The following is a 24,101-nucleotide window of genomic DNA, read 5'->3' as shown; positions in this document are numbered from 1 at the left end:
TTTTTGCAGTTATTTTCAATCTTTTCAACTGCAGTTACTTTTGCACCAACCTAATATTTACAGAAACTCAACAATGTAAGAAGGAGAAAACTGCCTTAGCGAGGAAGGCAATAGGCAACACAGACTGTCCTGAGAACGATGAGTTAACATAGTGAAAGGTCTGGAAATTATATTATGCATAAGAAACACTTGAAGGTAATGGGGATATTAAATTAAGCCCAGTGAGAAGGTGGGAACTATATATGCAGTTTTGAAACCTATAGTCATAGCTGTGACATCATCTTCTGTATTTAAAAAAATTTTTTTACAGCCCATTACTTCATAGTTTTATTCAGAAAAAAATATGGCGACATATATACCCACTGATGCAACAACAATAAATCAAGACATGAACAAGGAGAAAAACAACACAAAACCAAGGTAAAATAAGATATAATAAAATAAAAATTTCAACAATATATGGCCAGTGGTACTTCATTCTGACAATGAGAAATGTAAAGTGTCATATTAGGACTGGATGAGGGTTCTGGAGTGCAGAAAACCTTAGTTTTTTGGGGAGTGGGACCTGACGAGAGGCAAATTAACACTGGATGCTGGCTCCTTCCCCCAGACTGACCTTAGATATGCCAAAAAAGTGAAAAAGAGGTTTATGGTTATGTGAAAAACAAACACTTTTATAAATAACTCTTGGGTGAAAAGAGGAGACCCCCCCTAAAGGAAATTAGAAAAAACTTAGAACTTAATATATAGTAAAAGAAAGAAAAAAAAAGAAAGAGGAAAGGAAGGAGTTTAATCTATTGTATTAACATGCAAAAACTGTGATAGAGCTAAATCAGTGTTTAGAGAGAAATTTGTAGTCATAAAAACTTATATTAAACAAAGAAGGCTGAAAAATTAATGAGCTAACAATCTACTTGAAGAAGTTAGGGAGGGCATACTGAACAGAATAAACCCAAAGACGGTTTTAGGAAGGAGATAAAGATTATTGGAACTTAACAAAATGGAAATCAAAGATAAAATAGAGAAAACCAGCGAAGGCAACAGTTGTCAATAAAATTGACAAACCTTTGACAAGAGTGACCAAGAAAAAAAAAAAAAGAGAAGTTACAAATAGATAGGGTTGTGACACTGCACAACTCCAGGAAGTACGATTCACAGTGTATTCTCGTTACATATCGCCTCCTAACACATAAACCCCGGGGGCCACACTTTGAATGATGTACCATATTGCAGTGCATGCAATGGCCTCGTAACTGATATTAGATCAGACAGGGGAGATAAGTACAATAGATACGCGATTAAAAAGATGAACTGTTTCATGGCCACAAGTTGAAAACTTACACAAAATAGGAAACTTTAAAGAAGACGTAAGTAAACAAAATAGACTCAATAAGAAATAGACAAGATGAACTGTCCTTGAACCACTAAAATTGCTGAATTCGTAGTTAATCACTAACACCCCACAACCACTCCTCCTCCCTTCCCATACCACGCACATCAGGCACAGACAGATTTGGAGTTTCTGAGTTTCTAACAGATTTACAAGTTATAACTGAAATTCAAGAAATAGATAATTCTCGTCTTATACATACAACTTCTACAGAATAGAAAAAGAGAAAATAGTCCCTAACTCAATTTGTGACAATAATTTATACAATCTTCAAAGTCAGTTTTATTCATGATCTTAGAAGCAAAACATCCTAAATAAAACATTAACCCACAAATTACAGCAGTGTAGAAAAATGGGTGACATGTCAAGATCAAATTGAGTAGTTTACCTCAGAAATGCAAGGTTAGTTCAACTTAGAAAATCTGTCAATATCAATCACCGTTAATTAGAGGAAGAAAAGCATTTAATAAAATTCTATGTCTTTAATGATAAAAACTCTTAGCAAACTACTTGATTAATGGCATTTATGAAAAACCTAGAGCAAAAAAATCATATTTAGTACTCAAGTGTTCCTTTTAATTCAGAAAAGCGACAAAGATGTTCATTATTACCGCTTCTATTCGATATCCTATTATAGGTCCTAGGGCAATAAGACAAAAAAGAAGGGAAAAAAAGACAAAAAGAAATGAAATTATAGGGCTTGAAAAAGAAACTGTAATCATTCATAAATAATGCAATTGTTTACAAAGAGAATACAAAATTAAAGTTTTATGATTAAGTGAAATTAGCAAGACTGCTAGATTAAAATCAGTATATGCAAGTGAATTACATTTCTATAGTCCAGCAATAGATTAAATATGTAATTAAGTGATAACTACCATTTGTAATAATGAAAATAAGGTACGTAGAAAAAATTGTTTTTAAACTGATGTCTTTGACCTTTATGGAGAAAATTATAAAATTTAATTGAGAACGCAACAGAATTCATATAGAAAAGCAAAGGGCCAAGAATAGGTAAGCACTCTTTAAGAAAAAGAAAATGTGGGAGTCTTAACTTACAGCTATCAAAACTATAGCAATTATAGCAGTGTGATATAGAAACAAGGTCAGATAGACACATAAAAATAAAGGACTAGGAACAGATCGTTGTATACATTTTGAGTGATGATGGACTTGGTGTTACAGGTCAGTGAGGGAAAGGATGGGGGTGTCCAAAAATGGTGCTGTGACAGCTGTATGTCCTTGTGAGGAGGAGAAGAAATCGGATCTGCCCCTCATAACATACCCCAAACTCAGAGATTTAAGGACTTATGTATGAATTACAAGACTTGTGAAAGGCAAAACTTTAACTATTAAGAAAAAGTATAAAAGAAGTTTGTCATCACCTTGGAGTAAGGAAACATTTCTGACGACATAAACAACACAAACCACACTGACAAAGATAGATAAATAAGATTATATTAAAGTTAAGAACTTCTGTTTATCAAGAAATTAAAAAGATAAGTCCAAACCAGAAGATATTTTCAAAACATGCAAAATCACAAAAGATTACTATTTGAAATGTGAAAAGAAATCTTAAATATTGTTAAGAAAACAGTAGACATTTCAGTACAAAAAAAAAAGAATAAAGTATATGGATAGAGATTTTGTTGAAGAAGAAACTGTTCAAGGTGTTTATAAACCAAATGGAACTCACAAAATGCTCAAAGGAAAAGGATTTAAGAATACCTAATAAAGCTATCTATAAATAAGTTCAAAGAAGTTGTGCTTTATTTGTCTTTGAAATATTGCCTTCTTATTCATATGATTAAATGTTTTTGTTTAATATACCAATGGGTGTTTTTCTTCCCCACTGACAAGTATATGTGAGGATTTACAGAACCCTGAATTTCCTCTGCCTTGTAAAAATGCGGTCCATGGCCTAAGTCAATTATAGGCAGTGATTTTAGATTCTGTTCTTATGAAAAGGTTTTTCCAACACTTAACAAAGTAGCCAGCTGGCTAATGTATTGTGAAAAGATGTTGGTTTTAATCCTGATATGGGTTTTTGGTGATTGCCTTTGTTATTTTATAAAGGAGGGTAATATATGAGTATTGAATTTCAGAAAATTGTATTCTGACCTTATTCTGCCACTGACTTAATTGAGTTACATTTCTTCATCTTAAAATTAGATGAACATTCCTAAGTCCTTTCCAGCTTTAAAATTTCAGATACACTTAGGTCTGTTTAGCATTTAAATCGACACTTGATGACTCAGGTCTGCTTATCAAAGTGCCCATCAAAAATTGCTTAAAAGGATAGATGTTATATTGTAAAGTGCAGAATAAAGATTTAAACTTTACGCTATGGAGAATGTTAACCATACTATCTTATTTTCTTTGTTGTACTAGAATTTTAAAATATGAAGAGCAAATTTACGAATATGTCACACCATCAGAGAATCAGCCAGCTGAAACAACAGAAAAGGAAACGTTGAAATGTAAAACATTTAGTACATTTTCTGCACCCTCAAAGTCAGAGGAAACAGAAGAAATTTATCAGGATGATTACTATCCAGGCATGTTGTTTATATTTTCTTTTATGGAAATGGAAAGAAGTTTTCTTAGCATTAAATTAAGAAAACACATACTTTCAAAATGCGAGGTTTGGTACTTTACTAATTTCATTAGTCATAGCAATTGGCAGTATTTTCAAATACATACCTTGCGTTTTAAAGGGAGCATAATGTAAATACTGATCGTAATATTAAAAAGAACAGTGGCCACCACCAAGAATAGTTGACATTTCTATAGCAATTTCCAGTTCAAATCACTCTCTCATGTGTATCATCTCATTTTTTATCCCGAGGTGAAGACCCTAAGGGCAGGCCCGTGGTCTCTAGGTCCCCAGGGCCCCTGGCGATGTTGCGACTTCCTTTGGTGCTCATGTCTACCACATGGTGACACTTCCACATACCTCCATGTTTTTAGTCTTCCTTCTCCCTATCCCAAATCCTACCATTTCTAATATGTAGTTCTTTAACCACATAGTTAACCACAAGTTCTTTAACCTTCCTTTTTTATCCAGCTCTTATATCCTCACTGTTACCAAGGTTACTCTTGGCTCTCCAGTCTCGTCGTCTTCCTGGATCAGCCGCTCTGTTACGGGGAGATTTAACTCCATCTTCCCATTTCTTTCCTCTGCACCTGGATTGGCAAAACTTCAACTCTAAGTAATGTAATTGTCACTTTTATCTGCTGTAACCCTTGGGGTGCCAAGCCATTGTGCAGAAAACTTACACAATCACGTCAGCTGGTTCTTTTTCCTAATTCCGGGTCTCTAGCGGCAGTGGGGCCCTCAGTGCTGCGTGGTATCCTTTTCTGTCTCCTTTTAGCTTTTCCCTCCCGTTACTCACAACCTCTGTTTAAGCTGTCCCACTTTCACTGTTAGCCTCTCTTACTTGACTGTGCATCCTACTTTATAAAAATGAAAATGAAAAATAGAGGTCATTAAATGGAAACACCTAACGTCCAGCTCCCCGGGCCACCTGCAGCACGTAGTTGTCTCAGGGCATAACTGCCTGCTCTCCTCTGGGGTGAGTCCCACCGCCTCAGTTCTAGAGCTCCGCCTCGGCTACCCAGGGCACCTCAGGACCTTGGGATCCATCTATTATCTTCTATCTCAGCTTCCTTTTTACCATGTGATCCAGCCATTCCACTTGATATTTATCCAGAGGAAACGAAAAAATACATTCTACCTCATGTTCACTGCAACATCATTTATAAGACATGGAAACAACCTGTGTGTCCATCATGGTGAAGGAATAATAAAATTCTGATACACACACACACACACACACACACACACACACCACAGTGGAATATTAGTCATGCAAAAGAGGGACATCTTGCCCTTTGCGACATGGATGCACTTAGAGGTCATTATGCTAAGTGAAATAAATCAGACAGAGAAAGACAAATACCGTATGACAAATACTAAAAGGATACCAGGTGAAATCTGAAGCAAAGAAACAATACCCCCAAAATCATCAGTACAGAGAACAGAATGGTGGTTGTCAGAGGCTGGAGGTGGGGGTAAGGGTAGGCAAAATGGGTGAAGGTGGTCAAAAGTACAAACTTCCAGTTACAAACTAAATAAGTCATGGGGACGGAATATACAGTATGGTGACTATTGTTAATACTGTGTTGTAAATTGAAAACTTCTAAGAATATAAATCTTAAAAGTTCTCATCACAAAAAATTTGTAACTGTGTGGTGAGGGATTGTAATGACTTATTGTGATCATTTTGCAATATATACAAGTATGAAATTATTTTGTTGGATACTTGAAACTGATACATTGTTATTTGTCAATTTCAACAAAAAAGGAAGGAATGGTCTAAAAGTATCAAAGAACACTGATGATTCAAGTAAAATGAGGACAGGAAACGTCCATTGGATTTACTGACTTGGATAGGATATGGTCACTTGGGTGCTGTTTTCGTGGAGTTCTGAAACCTGAGAAGTGGATAGTAGATGAAGAAATAGAGTAATGATCACTTGGAACTCTTCTGAGAAGTTTGGCTGTGAAGAAAGACAAGCTACAGACTGCTAATGAGAAGGAGATATGGTCTAGGCATAGATTTTATTTAAGGTGGGAGCTGCTTGGATATGCAGTAGAAAAAAGGAGTGGTTAACAGTGTAGGCGTGAGGGGTTGGGGTCTAATGAGGACAAGATTAGTTTCGGATGGAAGGAGAAACAGCCCTTCATCAGTCAGTAGGGCAGAAGGGAAGGACAGGTGCAGATGTGTGGTGGTTGGCTTATGTGGCATGGCAAGCTGAAGGAATTCCCATCTGATGCCTTTTATTTTCCCTGGAAAGTAGGGAATGGGATCAGTTGAAGTAGAGAGATGAGAAGGGAAAGGCTTGGAGATTTAAGGAGCATGTACAAAATCTGAAATAGCCATTTAAAAATCCAGAAGAGCAGGTTAAGCAGGTAAACTAGGATTTCAGGTTTGTGTTTAGTGTCCGTTTGTGGTTAATTAAAATGAATTTTGGAGGTTATGAGCCCACCCATTTGTGAGCCTTCCTGGAACAGCCCTGGGCTGTAGGATGTAGGCACAGAGACGTAAGAGTTGGATTCATCCACGGCTGGTGTTTTGCCATATAGACGAGACCAAAAGGAAGGACGAGGTTGGGATATTGGTGAGAGTGTTGTTGAAAGACAATACCATCTCAGCTGGATAAACAGAAAGACGGGGAAAAAAATAGAAGGATGATGGATTATCAGAAAGTAATGGGGCAGTGTACTGGAGGTGCTGATGGTCAAAACATGGTGATGTTGGGATTAAGGAAGCCGGGAGGATAGATGCCAACAGTGACAAAGCACTAGGGTGGAATCTCGGGAGCCGTTGGTCGAAGTGGACGAGATGCGAGATGCGAAGGTGTCTGCACAGTGGGGGAGAGGGGCATAGTATCAGGCAGGTCTTAATTCATGAACATTTAGTCTCCCGGAATCGTGGCGGATCTAATATGGCGGGAGTAGGCCCTCCTTGGGGCCAGGGGTCCAAATTGAGTGACCAGGCAGTTGGTGGGTGTCAGCGAAGAGTGAAAGAGTATGTTGTGACAAAAAGGCAGAGTAGGATTTCTTTTTTTTTGAAGAGGGCAAACTGTAATGATTTGGAAGTAGCAAGTGGGGAGTAAGGAAGAAAACAAGCCCGCTTTCCAGTCTTGAGGTATATGGGGTATTGGGGTGAAAATAACCACTACTTGAGAGGATTGAATGTAACTGATGTCTTTAGGAAATAAATAACTAGGTTTCAGTTAAGGCAAGGAGGTGGGAAATCTCTTAGGATGGATGTTAAAGATAAAGGAAGGTTTTCACAATTACCTCACAGAAAGCTTTCTCTGAAGCCCACATTTTCTCACTGTGATCTCCTAAACAGCCTCTCTCTCTCTCTCTCTCTCCCCCCTTCCCCTTTTCCCCCTCTCCCTCCCCCACCTCCCTTCCCCTTCTTTCTTCATATTGGCTGTTTCATTTGCACTCGTTTTGTTTTGGTTGTAATTATTGTGTCTTATCACCTATTTGATTGTAGCTCAGTGCCTTACACTATGTAAATATTTGTGAAATCATTGAGGAGAAAAAGTAAAATTTATTTGCTCTTAAAAAAAAACCTTATTTTCAATAATTTCCCCCATTCTTCTTGTTGAAAATCTACCTATCAGGTAAGTCACAGAAAAAATATGAGAAATAGGCCCTATGTTACTTTCTGCACTTGTATCTAAACATTTTCTGGGCTCAGTTACCAAATTAAAGTTAATAAAAAGGGTTTTGTTATGTATTGATTTCACATTAGGATTCATATTTTAAAGATTTATTGTAACAATAAAATCAGTAACATTTACCTTACTGAGAACTTACTATGTGCTTTAAATGTATTAATTAATTGAATCTTTGTAACACCCTATGAGGTTCTTACTGTAACAATCCTCATTTTAAAGCTGAGTAAAGTAAGGCAGTCAGGTAACTTACAAAGTAAATCAGAAAACTGAGTGGTAAAGCCTGTCATTGAGCTTGGAACTAAGGGGGTTTGACTCAGAGCCTGTGTAAAGACTCTAATGATCAACCATATGGCTCGGTGTGTGGAATTACCATGACCTTACCTACAGCTCATGCTGGTTATCCAGTTAATAAGGGTTTGATTTTCAGACTACCTTCAAGAAAATAGAACTCCACAAGAGGTACTTGCTCCAGAACCAGTTCTCCAGAAGAAGAAAGAAAAATCAAAGGAAAAAAAGGACCAAGTTCATGCTTGTCTAAAAGCTAGGAAAAAACGTCTTGTGCAGTACGATAGTACAGGTAAGTGGGGTTACTGGCCCAGCTTGTTTAGAAGACACTGCACTTGCCCAAATTATTCTGTGGTGGGTGCTTATGTTGGACACTGATTTTAGAAGAAAGAGTCTTGCTGCATTTTGTGTTTGATTGTTCAATAATTGTTAAATTTTAAAAATCTTTTTGAAAACTTAAATTTCAACAGATTTAAAAATGTACAGAGACTGCTCAGTGACTGTCTTCTTAATTAAGGACTATCTCTGAAGGTTATGGCTGTTGAACTAGAAATAAGATTAAAATATATAGTTTTGTTTTATCCTTTTAGTGAAACTTTATGGCATTGTTATATTTAATAATGTTACATCTTTGACATAGAGTTTAAATCCCCAGATAATTTATTTAAACAGCTTTTCCTCCACTAACGTTTTCCAGTTTGTACTTTTTTCTATACCTATACTTTATACTTGAAATTCTTGTTTTAAGTTTTATAGGAAAAACAAAGCTTTTCTGTTTTTCCCTGAAATACCCTGGGCCAAGGCAGATTTATCACAAAGCCATTGAAGCTTAAACTTCAGGGCCACTTACTTACTCAAGCTTCATTTTTTTGAGAAGATCCTCAAAATTCTAAATGCCTCAGAGAGCACAAAACTTGTGTGGGTGTGATGGTACCACACCTTTGTCTAATCCCCGCCCCTGGGTGTGGGCAGGACCTGTGACTGGTTCTAACCAATACAATATGGCACAGGTGATGAGCTGTCACTCCTGTGATTATATTACATTATAGAAGACTATCTTGCTAGCAGACTCATTCTAGAGCCTCTCTCTGCTGGCTTTGAAGAAGAAAGCTGCTATGACTCCTACGGCCACAAGGAAATGAATTGTGCCGACAACCTGGAAGCAGATCCTTTCCTAGTGAGCTTCCAAATGCAAATCCAACCCCAGCCAACACCTCAATTGCAGCCTTTGAGACCCTCATAGAGTGCCCAGTTAAGCCCTGTCCGTACACCTGACCCACAGAAATGTGTGTTGTTGTAAACCACTAACTTTGTAATGCAATTAGAAAACTAGTACAATTGATCTCATGGCAGCAAATGCAGTCACTGGGGCAGTGCATTAAGAATTCTTAGTATTTTGTCACATTGTTCTGTAGTGTTTTGAAACTGGCATCAGTGTAAGAAAGAGCAACAATTTAGGCTTAATGGCTGCTGGATAAAGAAAAACAATCTGATCCTTTAACAATTACATTTCTTTAATTTGGTCCTCATTTAGCTCCTGTAAACCCATGAAGACATAGACTGGTAAATCCTGAGTACTTAGGATTTTTAAAAATTATGAAAAATTTCAAATATAAAAGGTCGAATAATTTAACATATCCATTTACTCACTGTGTGGATGTAACACATGTTAACATTTTATCCTTTTTTTAAAAAATAGTTGTAGTAGGCAGAATTCTGAAACATCCTCTGTTGTACACACCTTGTAGAATCTCTCCCTTTGAACGCAGACAGAACTGTGAATGCGGGGGAATATCACTCCTCTGATTATGTCATTTTATATCACATTTTTGAGATGTAATTAATTAAAGCTCCTCATCAGTTGGCTTTCAGTTAATCAAAGGGGAGATTATCCTAGACACACCTGACTTAATCAGACCAGCCTTTAAAAGACATTCAGAAACAGTAGCAGATGCCATCCTGCTGCCTTTGAAGGGACAAACTGCCATGGTGTGGAGAGGGCACATGGCAAGGGTCTGAAGGTAGACTTCAGGAGCTGTGAGCAGGGTCTGGCCAGCAGTGGGAAGGAAATGAATTCTGCCACCAACCCAAGGGAGCGTGGAGGCAGTGCTTTCCTAGCAAAGCCTCCAGATGCGGGTATGGGCAGCCAGCATCTTGATTTCAGCCCTGTGAGACCCTGAGCAGAGGACCCAGCTAAAGTTAGCTGGACTCCTGAGCCATGGAAATTGGGAGATAATAAATTTGTGTCGTCTTACACCAAGTTTGTGGTAATTTGTTATGCAGCAATATAAAACAAATACAAAATAGAATGGTACAGATAGCTAAAGCCACTCCCCACCTTTTCCTTTCCCTGTTCTCTTGCCTCACTTACCATTAGCTAACAACTCTGTTGAAATTGGTGACTCTCTTCCATTTATGGTTTTATGTTTTTTCTATATTTATAGTTATCCATTGTTGTAGTTAAGCATTTTGTCCACATATTCTGTAACACTCCTTCCTTCCAAAGGTGGGGCCCTGTTCCTCTCCCTTTAAGTGAGGGCGGGACTTAGTGACTCGATTCTGATAAGTAATGTAGTGGAAGCAATAGTCCTCAATTCTGCAAAATAGAATATGGTGGAAGTGATGGTGTGTGACTTGTAAGACTAAGTCACAAAAGCCACAGTGGCTGCTTCTCCTGCTTTCTCTTCCGGCTCACTCTCTGGGGGAGGCTGGCTGTCCTGTGAGACTTAGGTGGCCCGATAGAGAGAGGTCCTTGTAGTGACAAACTGCAGCCTCCTGCTAATAGCCGTGGGCGTGAGCTATTGTGACAGTGGTCCTGCTGCCCCAGCCAAGCCTTGGGCCATCAGACGACTGCAGCCCTGGCCAGCATTTTAAAGCTTATTTCCACACTTAAGCAATTGACAAGGCCCAGACTAGGGTGAGACAAATGAGGTGCCCAGGGCACACAATTTAAAGGCGAGCTTACTCTTAGGGTCATGCAATGCCTCATCCAGGTCTGACGCTGTTTTATACAGCAGCTTAAGTCTCATTTAATCCTTAGCAAAGAAGTTGTTTGATCAGCCAGTGTTTGTGATTTCTGGAGGCCCGGAAATCTTGAGCCGCTTCATAGCATTGTTGGTTTTGCCATCATGGCTTTTGGTATGCTGCTTCTCCCAGGAAGCTTAAGGGCTAAGAGTACAACCTGTAGAGGATGGTGAACAAAAGCCAAGAAAAGAGAATGTTTCAAGTAGAGAATCTCAGCTGCTAAGAGATCAAGAAAGATGTGGTCTGAAAGCTGTCTATCAGATGAGTATTCTTAGGAAGAATATTTCCGTCTTACATAGTCATCCCTTCTTTTCTGGTTCTATTGCCTCCCCACCAGCTTAGAGGTCTTTATTAAGAAAAGCCTAAATGGTTTTTGTTCTTCCATTGTCTCTTGCTAACTACCTGCATAATTGTGGAATTAGGTCTTTAGTGATATCTTTCTTAAATGGAAAAATATTATTCCCTCTTTCTCAATTTGAAATGGAATTTTAAGCTATATTTTCTCCTCTAATTATATAGTCTGTATAAACTTGAAGTATCAGTTACATTTAAATTTTTTCTCTATGTAGAAATATTGTTACACAGTATCTTTAAGTGATGCTCACGTTCACACTTACAGGATCTTTTTTTTTTTTTAATGTTTTAAACCAGAACCAGAGGATGATGATGTGATGAGACATATTATTAGGTTAAGAGAAAAGTTTGGTTGGCAAACAATATTACCACAGTATAATTTGAAATACAAATCTTCCAAAACTGCAGTTCAGAAGATTGTTCTAAAGGTATTATTCCATTTTATTCAGTTATATACTATGAAAGTTAATATTTGAAACTGTCTTTGTCTTTATTTCATTCATTTCAGGTATTACATCAAAATCAGATGTTATTATATTAATATCAAATTATAGTCTTGTTTCATGATAAATACTTATGAAAAGTCTTTGACATCATTTCATTTCACTTATTTAAAGAACAGAGAACAGATAAGACATCTGCCTGAAATTTGAAACTGCTCTTATGTTCATGTTTATCAATTATTTTTGTGGTTTAAAAAGAGATACTAATGTACTTCTGTAACAGTCTGTTATTCTCTTATTCGCTGTTACCTTCTGTCTCATCATCTCTGTGTTTCCTTATGCTTTCCGTTTGATCCTTACCCATTAGCTTTTCCAGAGAAATTGTATCTCGCCCAGGGTCACATGACCAGGGGTACAACCTGTGATGAGAACTCAGGTCTGCCTTCTGTGACCTCATGTATTGCAGGTGATCTAAGGTTGAAAAGGACCATCTATCTCTTCCTACCTTTAGATCCGGGATTCTCAGTGTAGTTCCCACGCAAGGCACATCGGCATCACATTGGAACTTATTAGAATCCATGTTTCCACCTCCACTCAGACCTTCCGAATCAGAAACTCGGGCTGGAGCCCGGCAAGCTGTGTTTTCTTAAGCTCTCAAAGTGATTCCTGTGCATAATTGAGAGTAACTGTTCTAGACCAGGGATTAGCAAACTTTTCTGAAAGGGGTCAGATAGTAAATATGTTAAGCTTTGCCGGCTGTACGGTCTCTGTCGTAGACCCTCGCCTCTGTCATTGCGGTACTAAAGCAGCAGTTAACAATACAGACAAACGGGGGTGGCTCTGTTCCAGTCAGCTTTGTGTACAAAAAGAGGCACCTGATCCTGGCCGGAATTTGCTGGTCCCTGCTCTGTTACTGTGAGGATAAGTGGTCTTTCGGTTATTGTTCAGAGGCAACATTAAAGTAAGGCAAAGTATATGCATAATGGAATCAGATTCACCCAGTTTTAAATCTCTATGTGTACGCTTACTGTGTTATTCTGGGCAAGTTCCTAACCTCTCTGCACTTTACTTTCTTTGACCTTGAAACGGAGATAGTAGTGCTTAGAGAGCTGGGAAAATTAAATGAGATAATGCCTGTGGCATGGTGCCTGGCAGATAGTGGGCAGAGTAGTTAAAAGGAACGATAGCTGTACATGAGCTTAGTATCCTTGGACTCTCTAACAAGGTGTTTCATTTGTGGAGAAAGAATTGAGAATATGAAAAATGCTTCTTTTTAATTAGAATAATTTAATTGAAAATATATAATTGTTTGCTCATATTCTTATGCTTCTGTAGTTGGATTATTTAATCATATATATGAGTATGACCCATTTCGAATATTGTTTGTCCACATTAAGTTTCTAGTAACCTCAGTTTTTCTGAAACAATTTAGAACAAAATTGCCTCAAGTGGCCAATAACTATAACAAAGCTCCTGTACGATACATCAGTCAGTGCTTATTTATTTCATTTGATTTGCAATTTTTAAACTTGTTTTCTTAAGGTTTCTAGGTGCACAATATATCAGAAGTCAAAATAAGAAAGTGAAACAGCTGAGACAATTGAGAAGAAACAATAAAGTCTTCAAGGAAGACAGATTTTTTTTTTTTATGAAAAAGGGAAAACTGGATCTAAAATTTTAAATTAATGATTAGAAACTAGTTACTTCAACAGCTTCTGAAGGCATAAATAAATTATAATAAAGAAAACTGTAATCAAATTATAGTATTCTTCTATAATAAAATTCTTCTATAATAAAATTATAGTATTCTTCTATAATAAAATTATAGTTCTTCCAAAATAAAATTTACATATCCAGAAAAGACTAAACTTTCTTATAGCGTTTTCATCAATAAAAGTTAAAAGTTTCAAAGCTAAAAGAAATAAATTTCACTTAAAATGTCTCTTAATGTAGAATGTCTGATTTCTCAATAATGCCAGGTAGATAAAGAAAGAGACATTATAGTATGTTGCAGAAGCTCAGAACATGGGTTAGAATCAGTCAGACTTGTATTAAATCCCTACTTTGCCACTTCCTCACTTCCTGACTTTGTGACTTCTCTCAAATTACCTAACTTTTCAAAATACTAATTTCTGCATCTGTAATGAGATTAAAAAGGTCTAACTTTAATCTCTTAAATTTAAGAGATTAAATTTAAGATATTCTGTGATTGTACATATACTTATTAAATATTTATTACTTAAATATTTGCTATTGTTATTGTACTAGACCAACATCATTGTCAAAATAAATGATAAGTTTAATATGCTCAAAAGGTTTCTGGTGTTGGCAGACAAATTTACTGGAAGCGCAGCATATAATGTAAAAGGTATGTTGTCAAGTTCTTCGGGTTAAGCATGCATTAGTAAGCATGTAGATCAGTTAGTAAGCATGTAGATCAATTTTCATGAATGTTTTATCACATTATGTATAAGAATGAAAATTAAATGTATTAAATCTTAAGACTGATCTTGCTGAATTTTGATTAGACACAATTTGATGTTAGCTTTCCTCAGTGATATTTTTCATCTATATTAATGTTGCTTCAATTTACTGAGTGATTTGTTCAGCCATTTTGCTACTTAATTTGGTCAAGTTAATTAAAATTTTTTTTTTAACTTCAGAAACGTTTGGAAGATGATGGGGAATTTGTATATTGCCTTCCTCGGAAAAATCCTAAAGTCCTTTATAATCCGTATAATCTTCAGGTAGTCTCTGCCCACAGAGCTAGACATAGCAAAGAATTTTGGATTATTACTGCTTCATTTGTCTCAAAGGTAATAAAGAGTGGATGTTTTTAGTTTTCAGAATCATTCTGAAATGGAAAAGTATTACCCAATATAAAATTTAATTGGGTAAATTTATCTTTGTGTGTTTCTGACAAGCCTTGTCATTTGCGGAACAGTATATGTTTAAGAACCTCCTTGGGAGAAGAGAAAGTTATTTAATAGTGACGATTTTTCTTTTTCTTTTTTTTTTTATAGAGATTTAGCTATGAAGATTCAATTTTATGATTTTTTTTACCTCTTGAATACTTACTAATATTCAGTGTAAATTTTTAAAGAAAGAGCTAGAAAACAGGCATTTGCTGATATAACAAGAATTGTAATAACTAACAGAAAAGAGTATCTTCTCAGATTGTCAGAAACTTCACTGACAGTGTAGAAATCCCCCTATTATACTTCTACGTAGCACTTTGAGACTTACCACATTGTAATTACACAATTACTTGTCTTGATCATTTGTTCATGTCCATCTGCCTTCCTCTGCCCTCCCAACTAAACTCTTAAGTACCAGTGAGCAGGACCTCATCGGAATGAGGTAGCTGTGTGTGTGCAGACATGGAAGTCTCGCTAATGTCTGTATCAACTGAAAATGGAGGAAACAACTTCTATATAACCAAAAATATGCACATAAACACATAGTGCTGATATTGGCATACTTTCGTTTATGGACGAAATTTAAGAAAATGTTAACATTCGGATGGGGAGAGAAAATTCCTTGATGAAGGGCCTGTGGTTTTTGAATGTGAAAATAAGGCATCTGGGTCATGGGATTATTAGCCCCTTTGGAGCTGCTACATCCCTGTAGTTAGAATTATGTTCATAAATACTGCTTTTTTGAGAAAATGTGAAAATTATGGGACCCAAACAATGAATAGCTATTTGTGAAAAGTATCTCAGGGTGAAGAAGTTTCTCTTTTCCTGTCTATTGGCGTACAAGAAATAGCATGAGAAAATGGCAAGAATAGAAGCAGTGTGTGAAGGGAAATCAAGTTTGGGTGTAGATGAGGTGCTGGAGGCCAGATACAGAAAAAGCTTAAAAGGCAAGTAGTTATGAGCCAAATGCATGCTTTCTTAATTTTTGAAAATAGCACTTTTTTTTTTTTAAAGAAAGAAAGTCATGTTTTTGTGCTTTATGTACGCAGGTTACCAAAATAGATGGTGAAGAAGACATAGAATACATACCTACTTTGGAGTGGCTGTTAGAAAGAAGATGTTGCTATTTATTACAGCAATTGAAGATATTTTACAATTTCCGGTGAGATGAGTGAAACTGAAACCAATTATTTGTGGTATGATCCTTTTGAAATAGGATGACAGTAGGTTCTACTAATGCCATATTTATGGGGAATTATAGAGGAAATGAGGTAGCCCATTAATGAAGGAAGCTTACCCGCTTAATTATTACAACTCTTAATTTTAATCTTTTTAGATAAATATTGTAAGAAAAAGATACTTTAAAGTCGAGCAAACTTAAATTAACTATAATGACATGAATTTACTTTTTGTTTTTCATTCCTTTATTCATTGAGTGAATATTTATTGAGTCTGGTACGAACCAGGCATTATTCTAGATGCCGTTGTACAGACCAAACAATTGTCCTACTCTCAAAGAACTTAGATTACAGTGGGCGAGAGAAAATAAAAAAAAACACATATATATGCAAAATGTCAGATGGAGATGAAATGTTATAAAGGAAAATAAAACAATTAGGGAGCTTGGGGCAGCTTGCTGATTAAGGTAATTGTTTAAAAATTTATCTAAGTTTACATTACATTACATTATGTTACATTATATTACATCACATCACGTCAGGATTCCTGAGACTCTGATCCTTCACAAAGTAGTCCCAGACTGTTGTTGTTTTAGTGTTTGTGTCTAGTTTCCTCTCTAATGTCTTTCTTTTCTTGTGATCTGCTGCTATCTGCTGGGGACTAGGAAAAGAGAAATTATATTTCAAATTGTTACATTTAATATTGTAAATAGTTGAAATAACTAAGACCTGAGGAACTTTTTCGTAGGCAAGTGAATGGATTTTGTGGCAGAGAAGTTAGTCATTTACTGTGCACCTTTTCTATTCCCCTGTTATGAGCCCTAGAGAAACAACCGTGTAAAAAATGCAAAAGGTCTCTGTACTTAATACAACTTACATTCAATGAAGGGAGATAGATAATAAGTAAATAAATAAGGTAATTTCAGATAGCGATAAAGGCCAGGAGGATAATAAAACAGAAACAAAACAAGTGTGTGTGTGTTTTGCTATTAGGTTGGTGCAAAAGTAATTGTGGTTTTTGCAATTATTTTTAACCTTTTAAATCGCAATTACTTTTGCACCAATCTAATACTTTAGGTAAAATGGGCAGAGAAGACATATTTAAGCAGAATCCTAAAGTATGAAAAGCGCATATCCATATGGGGTCTTGAGAGAGAATAGTTCCAAACAGACTAGCAGGTTGAAAAATTTTGACGCAGGAACAAGTTTGGTGTGTATTCAAAGGTAGAAATGGTGTGACTAAAGTATTGAAGAGGTTGGTAGGAGATGAAGCTGGTTGTTACCTGGAACCAAAGTGAAATGCAGTGGAGATGACAGAGTAACAGTTCTGAGAAGTTTATTTTGCAGAATATATGTGATAGTTGCTTCCCTATAAATTAGGCACCAGTAGTGAAGCTAGATGTTTTTGATTCTGGGTTATCAGCTTATGACATTGCCCAAAGTATTATTTTCTGTATTTAATGAAACCTTCCACTGCTATCCTTGCCTTATAATAAATCCTCAGGGTCCATTCTGCTCTCAATAATTTTCATTGAATAAACTTTTGAAACCTAATTGGAGCTAGGACAAGAATCATGTTTTTATGTGACCTCTGGCATCAGTAAGACCACAGTCAAAATGATTCATTTTCTTTATTTCTGTGAAGAAAAATGTAAGTTAAATTTTAGCCAGGTTAAAACTTGTAGTTCTATTTGATTTTTAAATTTTATTTTAAACATTTTCTGTAAAGCTTTTTAAATCACAATATTATAACAAGTAACATTTCAAATATAAAAATAAGGTAAATGCGAAGTGTTGATGACTTAAGCTGGTGATGCCATGTGTCTAACGCAGGGAAGACCTGAGTGTCATCATTAGCTTTTTACCCCCTGAGCCTTTCTGGACCGTTTGTTTCTGTGGCCTTGTGCAGACACTCTTTACACCATCATTGGTTTCGTTTGGGATCACCTGGGATTCCAGGGATCTTCTGGAATCCTGAGGTACCATGACTCTGAATTACCCTTGGTCTGAATTAAAGTAGGACGGAAACTTGTTCAGAATGCCTTTTCGGAGCCTGATTTAAGGTCAAGTGACTAGATTAATTGGAGGCATTTCTGATTTCTAAAGCCTCAGGTGTACCTGATGGAATGACATTATGGGATTTTTTGAACTGTTTGGATGGTTCCAGGCCTCCTTCAGTCTTCTTTGATTCAGAATCAGCCAGTGATATCACTAAGATTGGCCAAGGGCTTGGCCTCTTGGGCGCTCTTATTCCCACCATTTTTTCTTCCCCACTGGCTCTTAATGGCTACATACAGACTCGCACTTTGGCAAACAAGTATCACCACACGTCTTAGTGTTCTCTTAAGAGTGATTATTTTCATCAAGATGGAAATGCTATGGAGAGAGAGATTATGAGATAGGACTAGACTCGGCCCACAAGTGCCGAGTGGCAATATTTACTTAGAGAAGTTGAGGGAGATTTGCAGAAACAGTTCAACATGTCTATTTCGTGTGTGAAGGCTAAAGATGAGGAATAATCACCAGGGGAACTTTTCAATTCCTTCTCATGAAAGTTCTTTGAGTTTTTAAAATTACAAATGCATCTTTTTAAAAAACATAAGTATTCAATAATATCAAAATGACATTTTAATTTTTCACTTATCGTTACATAATGATGTCTGATCAATGTACTATTCATTACTGAAACTGAATCTTGACTCTTCCTGAAATATGAGTCGCTTTTAAAAATAGTGCACCAATAAATGTATAAAGGAAAAGAATGGATTTTTATAGTTTTTATATTTATTGGAATGTTACATCTAAATCGATTATGCATCTATGAGAATTATAATGACTTTTACTTAAATTTATGTTTTGCTCTATATTCTGTTGATCATTCAGGAGAAAAGTGATATGGTTTAATATTTATTTTAGATAACTCAGGATGAGTGAGATATGTTCTAGAGAATTTTCTAGTATTACTAAGCCTTTACTAAATTTATTTCATATGTAATTGCATGATTTATAAATATAGAGTAAGAAGTATTTTTCTTTTCAGAATTTTTAAAGCATTTGTTACTTGGAAATTGAATGTTAGAAGAATTAAGACAGAGAAAAGCAGGTACGTCTTGATATACTATATATTTATAAAAATTTCAAGAGGGAGCATTACTTTAAATATGTAGTTTGGAAGCAGATATAAGTTAATTTTCCCTCAGTGATTGGAAAGTCACATTCCATAACCTTTATGATTGAAGTTAACCCATTAATTTTTAAGGACTATTAATATTTTATATATGTTAAACAATGTTACATAACACACACACACTTATTATATGTCCCAGGATACCATTCTGTAGTGTGAAGAAATCACAGTGCTGTGAAGAATCTATGATGCGTTCCCTTGGTCGCTTGATCTAACTCGTTGCTTCTAAAAAGGGGAATGATTAAATAATCCAAGATAGTCGACAGTTAATTCTATTTTGTAGGCTATCCAGCAGCCAGGTTTTGTTATTGTTGTTATTGAACTTGAGATAATTGTGATTGAAATGCAGTTGTAAGCAATGATACAAAGAAATCCCACGTACCCTTTCCCCAGTTTCCCCCAGTGATCACATCTTGCAAACCTGTCGTACAATGTGACAACAACCAGGGCAGTGACCTTGATACAATCAAGATACAGACCGTTTCTATCACCACAAGATCCCTCTGTTGCTCTTTCGGAGCCATACTCTTTCCCTTTCACTCCTACCCTCTCCTTAACCTGTGGTAAGGACTAATCTGTTCTCTATTTCTAAAATTTTGCCTGTTACGTAAATGCAAGCATACAGTATGCAACCTTTGGCATTAATTCTTTTCACTTTGCATAACTCTCTGGGGTTGTTTTATGTATCAATTGATCTTTTTTATTGCTGAGTAGTAGTTCAAGATGTAAATGTACCACAATTTGTTCAGCCATTTACCTGTTGAAGTACATCTGTATGTTTTCCAGTGTTTGTTTATTACAGATAAAGCTGCTATAAACATTCATATACAGGTTTTTGTGTGAACATAAGTTTTCATTGCTCTGGAGTAAATGCTCAGGAGTGCAGTTGCTAGATAATTGCATGTCTAGTTTTTTAAGAAACTACTGAAGTGTTTCAGAGCGATTGTACCATTTTTCATCCCCACCAGCAATGTACTATAAACGATTCATTTTTTTCCACATTCATGCCACCATTTGGAGTTGTCACTATTTTTCAGTTTAGACATTCTGGTAAGTGGGTAGCAGTATCTCATTGTGGTTTTAACTTGCATTTCCCTAATGACTAATGATGTTGAATATCTTTACTTGCTTCTTTGGTGAAATATCTCTTCATGTCTTTTGTACATTTTCTAATTGGATTGTTTGTTTTTATACAAAATGTTGAGTTTTAAGATTTCTTTTTATATTCTAGATATGGTCCTTTGTCATACACATGGTTCATAGATATTTTCTCCCAGTCTTTGGCTTGTCTTTTTTTTTTTTAACACGAGTATTTATTTAGCATCTACTACATGCCAGGCATTAGGCTAGTAGTTAACTAGCTCCTTGAAACCATAAAGGAGCTCCAGCCTCACTGCTTTTCTGTCTGGGACAGGCTTTCTTGGGGAGACCTGGGCTTTTCCTCAGCAACTCCTCCTCGTTAGAGTGACATGCTGTCGCTTCCTCTCTGGTCTTTTCTCCTCCAATTCTGTCCTGCTGTTCTTTCCAGTGCTGTCAGAAGTGATTTGGCTCACTTTTGGGACCTTGATCAGACCAGTAGAAAGGGACAGAGAAGAAAAAAGGGCCCATCTTCTCTATTTTAGGTCATGGTTGGAGAACTTAAGAAATGGTTATTAATCTAGTTTATTTTTTTCCCTGTAATTGGGGGGAAAGTAAATTGGAGAAATTTATTTAAATTTAATAAGTAAGGAAAATATTCCTTTTGGGTATCGTGGTCTCCTATTTCAAAATTATTAGAACTCAGTGGCATAACAGGGTAACATCATCACTTGTTTCCCCTCCTATTTTGTTCTTACTCAACGCACCCAGTACCAAAACCTTGCCTTCAACATTATCAGTGAAACAAAACTGTAATGCTTACCAAGCTCTATCAAATCCATTTCAAATGGATAGATGTATTACATATTAACTATAGGCATATGGGACAAATTATACTAGTTATCTCTAAATTAACTTCATTTTGAAGAAGACGTAAGTCTGTGGAAATTTTTTAACTTTCAGGTCATTTTTGTACCACCATCTGTTTTGGGCTGATGAGTTATATCAGGGCTGTTTGCTTTACATAAAGGGACTTTGTGAAGATGCACTTAATCTCAAAAATGGAAATGAATATGAGGATAATCCATCTGCCATATGCCTTGTAAAGGTGGGTAGAAGTATACTACCATAAGCTAATATTGATATATATTAGCTAAGATATAGCTGCATAGGATATAGTGGCTACTTTACATTTATATACATACATACATACATATATATATATATATATATATATATATATATATATATATATATATATATATATATAGAGAGAGAGAGAGAGAGAGAGAGAGAGAGAGAGAAAGAAACACACAGGGTGGCCGGTTAGCTCAGTTGGTTAGAACGTGGTGCTAACAACACCAAGATTGCCAGTTTGATCCCCGCATGGGCCAGTGTGAGTTGTGCTCTCCTTAAAAAAACAAAACAAAAAGCAAAACAAAAACCACACGGAGTTTTAAATCAAAGGAATACAGATACCAAGATCCATAAGTAAACCATCCCTATGGGTGACTAATGTTCTCAAATACCTGCGAAGAACATTATTCCCTTGGGTAGTCCATTTTAATAGTTAACAATGTTCCTTATAAATAATTTCTTTCTTATACGTAACCTAAGCCTATTATGAGGCCCTTTCTTTATTTCCAAATGTGCAATATTATTTATAAATGATGAATTATCTCTAATACATAATTGATAGTAGCTAATCTTCCTTCAGTGTAGCATGCCAAGAAATTGTCATAAGTTGCAACTAAAAGGTTTTGGTTAAATTTATGAATTCTCCTCCTCCACAATTCTAAAAAAGGGTGACAGTCTTAATGAATGATTTAATTTAATTTATATAGAGTAGTTCTTTCAAAGAGGTTAAGTATATACAACTATAAATTTTAAGTGTGTAATACACAATTGACCAGGATTCTAGCAGCTTAGCCATTGTGTGAGGGAGACGCTAAAAGTGAAATTGATAGTTATCTAGTCTTAGAGGAATACTTAAAGAACTCTGACAAATTATAAATTTGACAATCAGCTCAAAAATTAATTGTGTTGATTACACACATTTAATAAAATTAATACTTGTAAATCAACAGATTATTTTTAGAGTTGATTATATATAGTGATTGACACATAATAGGTGCTCTTGAGTGAATAAATAAAAAACTAATGAAGAAAGATGAATTAATCATTACAGGTAAAGTATATTTTGCATAGTTATATTGAGAATATTAATGTTTCTGAAGGATTAAATATAAGTAGGAGACATTTCACAGTGAAGTATTTTTGGTATGGTTTTCATGTAGAAGGAAATTGGTTGCGTGGCGATGCTATTAGATTGCTTTATGAATGGCTGAGTGACAGAATTTATCAGTTAATGATGTGTGGTAAAGCAAAGGAGACTTAAGAATATTTCGGAAGTCTACCCCTAAAAAGCTGACGGCTGGTGATGCTAACAGAGTGACTGAAAAGGGATGTTAACATTCTTTCCTTAGGCCGTACCAGTTTCCCCCCAGAACAGCAAGAGGAAGGAAACAAACCTCTCCAGACAATATATAAATATTTGTTAATTATCTATTGTGTGCAAAGTGTTATGCACAGGAGACGGATATGAAGTTACAAAGGAAGCATTGCTACTTTCAATCTGCTTACAGTTTATTGGAAGCGATAATTCTTTACATATAAAAATGATAACTAGTTCTAGAGGTATTCCCTCAGTGTTGCTAATCATTCTAGCTAACCAGTTAGCAAAATATAACACAAAGAATGTTTGCTGGAAAATAATACTTGTAAATCAGTCTCGCCACAGAAATTCAGAGGAATCTTTGGAGTTCAAGTTCAGGCATGTTTCCTGAAGGAAGCCTATTGTGAGCTAGGCCATGCTGGATCTGAATAGCCAGGGAGGAGGGGATAGGGCAGGTAATAAGGAATATGGATGTGAGTAAAACATCCAATATATGTTTGATTTGAGAGTTACGTTGGGTCTTGAATATGGGGCCAAGAGTAACAGAATAAGGAAAAGGTAGGAGCTGAACCTGCCCTTAGGACAGGGGCCCTCCTAGTAGGGGTTGTGAGGACAGTTTGCAAGAATAGGAGTGTCTGGGAATGTGGAGAAGCCAGGGTGAAATGCAGGGAGAGCAGAGATTCCTAGCTGGGAGAACTGAGCCTCGGGTCAGGAAGAGAAGGTGGCCCATTGGGCACGGGGACTGGGGGCTACGTGTAGCTGGGAATGCAGGCACCAGTAAGGTGGACCAGAGGAGTAAGGAGAATGGGTGCATACGACGAGGTGGTGCAGAAGTCAGTACCACGAGTGGAGGTAGAGTGTGCCCGTGCACTCGGCGGATGCACGCACACCTGTAAAGGGGCTGGACTACCTAGAACCAGAAAGGGAAGGGCATGTGTGGATCACTGTCCCCAGGCCTTCACCTTCAAATGACAAACTCAGTTCTAGAGTGATTGAGAGATTTATCCAAGGCCATAGAACCAGCTAGATTTGGGACTTTGATTATATTTCCTATTCAAGACGGTTGTGTTTTGGTGGGGGGCGCTATTTTGAGTGCTTAATAAAAAATGTGAATTTTTGTGTCCCACTGCTTTTGGGGGAGGCTGCAGTGGGTGATGCCAGTAATCTACATTTTGAATTCGTCCTTTAGGTGATTCTTATGCAGAATAAACTTTGAGAACTATTCTTAAAGAACAACTATTGGAAGTTTCTGAACATGGTGTTTTATAGGAAAATTAATGTGATGCTGGTTTGTGGGAAAAGTCTAAAGTGAGGAGATACAGGGCTAAAGAGATCGGTTAGTATGCACTGGAATAATGGAGGTGTAAGCAGTAGGGACTTGGGTTAGGGTACTGGCAGTGAGATCAGAAAGGAAGGGAGACTGGGGGGCATATTTACCTGGAAAAATCAGGACCTGGAAACCAGATACGGGACTAGGAGAAGGAGAACACAGGTAATCCAGAATTGGAAGGCTAGAGCAGTACTTTTCA

At 36.5% G+C, this 24,101-nt stretch overlaps 1 protein-coding gene across 2 annotated transcripts in view; it reads left to right on the top strand.

The window, feature by feature from the left end:
* Positions 1-343: 343 nt before the first annotated feature.
* DNAH14 (dynein axonemal heavy chain 14) overlaps positions 344-24,101 on the top strand; it is a 204,067-nt gene continuing 180,309 nt past the window's right edge. The window contains exons 1-8 of one of the 2 annotated variants that reach the window (XM_074316462.2): positions 344-420; positions 3,782-3,923; positions 8,081-8,228; positions 11,612-11,742; positions 14,421-14,573; positions 15,725-15,837; positions 18,894-18,956; positions 21,081-21,225. In XM_074316462.2, coding sequence (XP_074172563.2) covers positions 344-420; positions 3,782-3,923; positions 8,081-8,228; positions 11,612-11,742; positions 14,421-14,573; positions 15,725-15,837; positions 18,894-18,956; positions 21,081-21,225 — 972 coding nt within the window. The remainder of the gene's footprint in view (positions 421-3,781; positions 3,924-8,080; positions 8,229-11,611; positions 11,743-14,420; positions 14,574-15,724; positions 15,838-18,893; positions 18,957-21,080; positions 21,226-24,101) is intronic. The other variant, XM_074316463.2, reaches the window with a different exon arrangement.

Source organism: Rhinolophus sinicus, chromosome 6 (genome assembly GCF_057876585.1).
Source record: "Rhinolophus sinicus isolate RSI-liver-muscle chromosome 6, RSI-T2T, whole genome shotgun sequence".
Taxonomy (NCBI): domain Eukaryota; kingdom Metazoa; phylum Chordata; class Mammalia; order Chiroptera; family Rhinolophidae; genus Rhinolophus; species Rhinolophus sinicus.
Note: the sequence above shows the minus strand (reverse complement) of the source record. Positions and strands in the feature narration are given on the sequence as shown.